Source organism: Chrysochloris asiatica, unplaced genomic scaffold, assembly GCF_000296735.1.
Source record: "Chrysochloris asiatica unplaced genomic scaffold, ChrAsi1.0 scaffold00017, whole genome shotgun sequence".
Classification (NCBI taxonomy): Eukaryota; Metazoa; Chordata; class Mammalia; order Afrosoricida; family Chrysochloridae; genus Chrysochloris; species Chrysochloris asiatica.
The window spans coordinates 31,095,842-31,104,347 of record NW_006408535.1 but is presented as its reverse complement, the minus strand read 5'-3'; the positions used below and the strand labels follow the sequence as shown (position 1 = coordinate 31,104,347).

The 8,506-nt window shown below is 38.7% G+C and overlaps 1 pseudogene and 1 gene segment (V, D, J or C); one reads left to right on the top strand and one right to left on the bottom strand.

Annotated features, from left to right (window-relative positions):
- Positions 1-1,940: 1,940 nt before the first annotated feature.
- On the bottom strand, positions 1,941-3,562 carry LOC102826196 (annotated as a pseudogene).
- A 4,004-nt stretch (positions 3,563-7,566) lies between these two features.
- Positions 7,567-8,213, top strand: LOC102825812. The segment is given in 2 exon segments: positions 7,567-7,615; positions 7,816-8,213. Coding segments are annotated over 2 exon segments (447 nt in total).
- Positions 8,214-8,506: the final 293 nt, after the last annotated feature.

The window sequence follows — 8,506 nt, the reverse complement described above, 5'->3', positions numbered from 1 at the left end:
AGGTCGACAGTTCAAGCTCACCAGCTGTTTCTTCAAAACCCAATATAGGGTTGTTATGGGTCAGTACAGTACTGACTCAATGGCACTTAACAACAACAATTTTACAATGTATGGCTGCAACCATACATTAACAGAGAACTTCCAGATGTTTAGGCCAGATTCAGAAGAGGATGTGGAATAAGGGATATTATTGCTGATGTCAGATGGATGTTGTCTGAAAACAGAATATCAGAAAGATGTTTGCCTGTGCTTTATTGACTACACAAAGGTTTTCTATTGTGTGGATCAATGCAAACTATAGACAATATTGTGAAGTGTGAGTATTCTAGAACACTTAATTGTGCTCATGAGGAACCTATACCTAGAGCAAGAGACAGTTGTTTGAACAGAACAAGGGAACATTGAACGGTTGAAAATTAGGAAAGGTATGTGCCAGTGAAGTATTCATTCACCATACTTATATAATCTGTATGCTGAAGAAATAATCTGAGAAGATGGACTATATGAAGAAGAATGTGGCATCAGAATTGGAGGAAGACTCATTAATAACCTGCAATATACAGATGATATAACCTTGCTTGTTGGAAGTGAAGAGGACTTAAAATACTTCCTGATGAAGATCAGAGACCACAGCCTTCGGTATGGGTTGCATCTCAATGTAAAAACAACAACAACAAAAGTCCTCACCACTGGACCAGTAAATAGCATCCATGTGAATGGAGAAAAGATTGAAGTTGTCAGACTTCATTTTGCTTGGATCAATCATCAACACTCATAGAAGCAGCAGTCAAGAAAGCAAATGATGTACTTACAACATTGGGCAAATCTGCTGTACAAGACCTTTTTAAAGTGTTGAAGTGCAAAGATGTCAGTTCTGTAACTAAAATGTCCCCTCATTTTGCTTTGTAGTTGCCTTTATTATAAATTTGTATCTCTGGTTTTTTATTTTCAGTCTTGTAGATTTTTTTTTTACTTTGGATGCTACTATAGCTGTGGCGCTGTGGGTTAATGCGCCAGACTGCAAAGCCGTTTGAATTGCAAGAGCGATGGTTTAAGCTCACCAGCTGCTCCTTGGAAACCCTGTACAGGGTTGCTATGGGTTGGAATTGACTCGATGGCACTTGACAACAACAACATAGCTGGATTGAGATTTGGGTGTTGTTGTCATGTGTGTCATTCTCAGATTGTTTTCTACTATTATTGGCTCTTGGTCCAAAGAGCTCCTTTTAGTTTTTTTTCCTTTTCTTTTTTTGTAAAATTGCTCTGGTTATTGCAAATTACTTTAATTTCTGTTTATCTGAAAAGGTACACCATCATATTTGAAGGACAGCTTTATATGTAGGTGTATGATTCTTGGTCATCAATTTTTTTCTTAGAGTTTTATACATGCCGTCCCATTGCCTTCTTGCCTGCATGATTTCTGTCGATAAATCACAGCTTAGTCTTATTGATTCTCCTTTGTATGTAACTTTTCATTTTTCCCAAACTGCTCTCAGGATTATTTCCTTGTGTTTGGTTTTGGGGAGCTTCATTGATATGTTTGGTGACTTTCTTTTGTGATCTATCCTGTTTGGGGTTTGTTCACCTTCTCGAACACTTATCTTTTCATCTTTTATGATGTTAGGAAAGTTTTCTTTCAACAACTTTTTGACAATTTTTTTTCTGTGCTTTTCTTAGTCTCTTCCTATTCTGAAATTCCAATCACTCATTAGTTCTTCTTCTTCTTTTTCTGGCAGATTTTAGTACTTTTTAATTTGTCCCAAAGTCACTGAAGAAAAAAAAATCATGATAAAACATCCTACTTGCCTTTATAATCCCCCAACTAAACAAACAAACAAACAAACAAACAAAAAACCAAAACAAAAAAAAAAAACTATTTGTAGGAAAAAATGGTTTTGTATATGGCATAAAACTTAATATAAATTAAAATCTAGTCAAAATCACAGGACAACTCCCTCAAACACTTCCTGGAGTGTTTCTTCTGTTTCACTGTAGGAGAAGTTACTTAAAGTCAGTGTTTGATTCACTGCTCCAGGTGCTGGTCTTCCTACTTCCTACTTCTTGATTTTGACCTTTCTCCAGCCATCAATCTCTGTTCCTTACTTTTTTCAATGGTTTTCTCAGCATCAGCTTCTGTTTTGAATTCAAGACAAGCAATCTGTTTACGTTTTCCATCTGACTAATGTGATCTTCATGGCATCTTCAAACACTTGTTTTAATTCATCCTGAGTGATTTTATAAGGCAAATTTTTGGCCCAAAGCATTCTGGTATCTCGGTCTTTCTTACTGTTTTTTTCCTTTCATCTCTCTAGTTTAATTTCATTACCAAATAATTTTAAACCAGTGAGTACCAAGGCTTTTTCCAGGTCTTCAGCAGATTCAAAATCCACATGGATAAATTTACTAGTCATGCCAATTCTGACATCCATGACAGCAAGATCATTTTTAGCAAAAAGGTCACTGAGACCAGTTTTTAATTCTGGAGCAGACTTGTTACAATTCAGGTTTCCAACAAATAGATTGAAAGTTGTAGCTGGTTCTGCAGCTTCCACTTTCTGCTTCTTGGCTTCAGGAACAGCTTTCTGTTGGGACATATCCTTCTTTTGTTTTCTAGGTACTTCTCTGGCAAGTTCTTCCTTCTTTTCGTCATCCTCTTCATTGTCCTAATTTCATCATACTCTTCCTCATCATCATTGTTGTCCTCAGCCACACTCATGACTTTCACAGGAACTACCTTGGCAGGGGCTTTCTTGCCTTTTGCCAGGATAGTGTCCATGGCCTCTTCTTCAGAGTCATCTTCTTCATCCTCCTCCTTCTTATCCTTATGGTAATCCTTATCATAGTTCTCCTCATCATCTTCATCATCGAAATGAGGGCAGCTGCTCCTTTAGTCATGATGAGTTCAAAATCATCCTCATCGTCTTCCTCACTGTCTTCATCATCTTCCTTGTTGCTCTCTTGCTTCTTGGCACTCTAGCAACTCTTTGCCCTTTTGGCTGAAGGATAAGTTCCCTTCTTATCGGAGGTCACCACCATGGTTTTGCCCAGCGTGGTTTCCTTCTTGCGAGGTGTTGCTATGGCTTTGTCTGCTGTAACTGTCTTCTTAGCTGGTGTGGTGACTACCTTCTTGCCAGGGGTGACAGCTGTTTTCTTGGCTGGTGTGGCAGCTACCTTTTTTTGTGGGGGAAACCACTACCTTCTTTGATGGCAGTGTGGTATTCTTCTCACCTTTTTTTCTGAGGAATGACAACCTCTGCTCTACTGCTTTCTTTTTTTTCTTCATCTTCTGATTTCCTCACTTTCCTCATCCTCACTGTCTTCTTCTACCTCCTTTCAGGGAGGAGCCAACTTCTTGGAATCACTGATTTTTCCTGGCTTTTGTGAGCTTCACCGTGATGGCAGCTGGGGACGATGGAGTGTGTGGAGGACGAGTGGCACAGATGAGAGTATGGTAATTCAAACAACATCGATGGCAGCCATGATGTTGTAGAGGCTGGAGCACACCCACTTGGCTATCAGATAGAGTTCGAGACTGAGGCGATAGCAAGTTATTATTCTTCATGATGTCCCACATAAATTTTTCTTAGGAGTTTTTCATTCTTTTTTTTGGATTGCTCTTCCAGCATATAGTATTTAGAGATTTGGCTTCAAGCTCACTATTTTGAACTTCTATAGATTCAGATCTACTCCTTTGCCCTTTTATTGTATTACTCATTTCTGAAATATTAGTATTAAACTTCTGGATTTATATTTGCAGGTTTTGTATTGCCGCCAATCTTTCATCTATTTAGTTTGTTTGCTACCCCAGTGTTTCCCTGTATTTTTGCTAAATTTTGTCTCTGTTCTCCTTGCTTTCTCTCAATCCATTGAAAGTACCTAAATATCATTCTCTTGAATTATTTTACAGGAAGTTCCAATGACTTTTCTTCATAAATGTGTTCTGGGTATGCATCTTGTTCACTTGTTTGAGCCATTCTGTCTTGTTTCTTCACTTGAACTGAAACTGTCTGTTGTCTCCAAGACATTGTGGTGTCATTGTATTTATATTTAATTGATGATTGTATGTTGGTTTGTTCTTACTCACAACCTGTCTCCTGGTGGGTGTGATTGGAGAATAGAAGCATGTGCACAGTTCTCAATTCACCATTTGTGCAGCACAGTTGAGGGTGAATTTGGCTGGTGTTGGTTGAAGTCTATCATTGATCAGGTGGTATAGGAGCTGGTATTTGTCTTGTTCAGTGGGTGGGACTTTAGATAGTATGGCTGTGACTGGGCTGTATAGACACAATTTCTGTCTTCCATTGGGGACATGCATACACGCAATAAAACTAACCAAACAAAATGAAAAAAGAAAATAATAAAGGATAAAAGTGGGAAAAAAATCAGCAGAAAGAAAAAATATTACAATAACCAAAAAGAGAGAAGACAGAAAGGAAAATTAAACCATGGAGAAGAAAAAGAAAAAGCACTAAACACAACTAAGGAGAAGGAAGGAGAAAAGAGAAAGACACTAGAGAGTAGTAAAGAAAAATCAAGGGCAAAAAAGAAAGAAGGGCGTGATAATAAAAACCAAAAGCAGAGATAGAAGACATAAAAATAAGGGAAGAGAAAGAAAAGAAGACAGAGAAGAAAAAACAAGCAAAAACAATGAAAGAATAAACAAATGAAAAAACAAGCAAAAACAATGAAAAAATAAGCAAAAACACTGAGGCCTGTGCCAAAACCAGAGGGGAGACAACTCTGGAGAGCTCTAGCCAGCCAAAGAGTTCATGCAGTGGGTTGGGGAAAGATGAGGCATTGGCATTCCCATCCCTAGACGTATGGTATTTTGAAATGGAATCTTAAAGGCAATTAGTGACTTCTGTTATGTATCCAGGTTTCAGGATTCATTTTATGGGTGTCATTCAGACTTCTCCCTTACCAAAATCACTTTGGTGTCAATGTTAGAGAGTACTCTGCTTAATGGAAAGACCATGAATAATAGTATTTATAAATGTTTTCTGATTATAAAAGTGTTTACTACATGCACTTGTTAAGTGGCATCATGTTGGTTCTTACTCGTAGTGACCCTGGTTTCGAGGAGCAAATGGTGGGTTTAAACCTGCAGCCATTTGGTTAGCAGTATAGTGTGTAACCTATTTTGCCATACAAGGGCATATGAAAAGAAAAAAACAAATAAAATAAGATATGTAAAATGAAATTTTTTTGTAATCTTATAATCTAGATAAATACAGAATAACATTTGGTATACTTTCATCCTTAAAATCTCATTAAAATTAGGATCACACACTCTGGTATTCTGAGTTATTTCCACTTAATATTATATCCTAATTTGAGCATTTTGCATTTTGTCAAATCTTTGAGCACCTAGTTTTAATAATATCATGAGTGAATTTTTGGTCATTTTATTTCTTCTCTAATTGTTACATTTGTGGTGAAAGATAATATTTTTTTTGAAGTCAGATGTTACTCTTTAAATAGACAATTTCTTAAATGTAGGAAGTTAGAATTTTCCTCCTATTCTGGAAGTAATTTGTTACCTCAATAACATCCTCTCTTTCCTCAGTTCTCTTCTCTTTCTTGAAATATTGAATATTTTCATTTGTCTCAGAATTTTTCCATCATTAGAAAGGGGAAGTTTTGTGTTCCCAATATTTGGAGTTATAAAGATTTCTTTTAGTACTGATGGAATTGTAGTTTATTATCAGTCTCTCATTCCCAAACAAGAAGGTCAAACCAGAGGCCAGGATCTTTGTTACTAGTTAGACTGGCATCTCACCCATGCTGAGACCCAGATCAGTTGGCACTCTGCCCAGACTGTCTCCTGGTGCTGATTACTTCTGTGCCTGAATTACTCTTATACTTGCATTTGCAAGAAGTTAAATAAATCCAAATAGGATAGATCCCAAAATAAAAACACCAAGACATATTATAATAAAACTTTTCAAAACCAAAGACAAGGAAAGAAGCCTGAGAGCAGCTCAGGGAAAAAAATGAAACGTTATCTATCAAAGAAAACTAATAAGATTAACCTCTGATTTCTCAGCAGAAACTATGCAGGCAAGAAGACAATGGGATAACATAAATAAAACTATGAAAGAAAGAAAAGCCAACCAAGAATCATATATCCAAAAAAATTGTCCATCAAACAGGATGGTAAAATTAAGTAGTTTTCAAATAAACAGAAATTAAAAGAATTTGTGAAAACCAGACTGACCTTAAAAAATTGCTAAAGGAAGTTCTTTGGACAGAGTACCAACAACAGCAGACAAAAACTTGGGACTAACATACATGACTTTGTAGCGTAGGAGCTCTGATAGCATAGTGGTTACGAATCGGGCTACTAACCTCAAGGTCGGCAGTTCGAAACTACCAGCGGTTCCGCGGGAGAAAGATGAGGTGTTCTGCTCCCGTAAAGATTTACAGCCTTGGAAACCCTGGGCAGGGTCACTATGAGTCGGAACCGACTCCATGGTACTTAACAAGAACAACAATATACATGACAATAACACTTAGACTCAACCCAGATAGGGAAATATTTTTACTGAATCAAATGCCTCTGTGAGCCATGGTGGTCTAGTGGACTACACATTGGTCTGTTAACTGCAAGATCAGTGGGTCAAACCTACCAGCTGCTCCATGGGAGAAAGGTGATATTGCTTCCTCCCATAAAGATTTTCAGTCTAGACCCTAGGCAGCAGTTCGACTGTCCTATCAAGTCCTTATGGGTTGACACAAGGTGTAGAGAGGGGGCTCACTCTCTAGATGTGAGAAAATTTCCTAGCATTCAGCCATGCGTTATCCTGAGTCATCTAGAACTCATAACATCCCTTGGCATCTATGATGGTAACCAAAGAATTGTTCAACTGGTCAATGGACTTGTTGGGGTTGCTATGTGCCATCGAATGCCATCAGTTCCTACTCATAGCTACCCTGAATATCATTTCTGAGGAGTAATTTTTGGATTTGAACTGCTGACCTTGTGATTAGTAGTCTAGTACTTATCCTACAGCACCACACCAGGACTTCCAATGGACTAGAGACCTGGATAAATTTGGATGTTTGTCCCGTACCAAATCTTAATACTGCAAATTCTTAATACTGCTTTCAAGTACTGAGCATGGAGCAAATATTCTTCTAGACTTGTGGTCTAAGAACCAGCAGCATGACCTGGAAGCTTATTTAAAAGCTAAAGTGTCCAGTCCTTCCCCTGACCTAAGGAAACAGAATCTGTATATCTTAACTAGATCCTTAGTTGAGTTATATATACACATTAAGTTACAGTAGCAAGTATTGTTCTAGAGCTCTTTGCACTGTACACTTTTGAACACAAGATGGCAGTATTTCCTATCCCCTTAGATTTTTTTCTCAGAATTGAAACAAAGTTCCGGAAATAGTTGGGTTAGGCCCCTGAGGGCTGAACTGGCTTGTCACTGACTGGTTGGGTAGGAAGGCTGAGAATTGCTCCCTGAGGATAGAAGAACCTTAGTAACACCCACTAAACTAAAGAGAAAAGCCTTTTGGCTGAAGCAGCTTAGTCTACATTTTAGGCCACAGTTTGGGAGAATGGAGTTGTTGCTGAGAATTGCTTTGGTGATATTGTGGCTTCAAGGTTGTGAGTTGTTGGTTTCTTGGTGATAGGAACAGAGAGATCCAGGGATGTAGCTAGCCCACAGGAGGGAGGGGAAGGGGCAGGATCTATTCTGCTTCATCTTTGATCATATCTGAGGTTATGGGGGGGGGGGGGAAATTGAATCTTAAAAGTGTCTGCAGAAATAACTAAACCTCCTGTCTCAGTGTTGTGTTTCTGCCTAGGGGTCAACAGCCAAAAGGTGGAACAGAGTCCTCCAGCCCTGAGCATGCAGGAGGGTGAGAAGGCCGTTCTGATCTGTAACTTCACAAGTTCGCCAACCTACTTACAATGGTACAGACAAGATCCAGGAAGAGGATTGGTCTTCTTGGTACGAATACGTGAAAATGATGGTGACAAATTGGAAGGAAGACTAAGGGTCACCTTTGAAAGGACCATCAAACAGAGCTCTCTTCAAATCCCAGCTTCCCAACCTGAAGACTCAGCCACCTACTTCTGTGCTGTAGACACACAGCAGGGCCCTGATACCCACTTCCTGCACCAAAACCTTGCTGGTCTCCTAAAGTCACCAGAGCTGGGGGCTGTGCCTTTAAGGCAGTTCCCACAGTTCCTGGCAAAATAAACCTACTGCTACTGAGTAAGACAGAGTAGACCGTCATAGAGTTTCTGAGACTGTAAATCTTTACAGGAACAGACACTCTCATCTTTCTCCCGATAAAATATTGAAAGGGGTAAAATGGATGGGACTGAGACTGGATTAACCAGGGGAAGGGGTTCTGTCTCACAGTCTCAGTGCAGTGGATACTTAATTTATGGCTTTGAATTACTCATGAGTCTCTGCAGGCCTCCATTTTCTCATCTAAAAATGATGAACTTGAATATATCAGTTCTCAAGTTTCCTCCAGCTCTAGAATT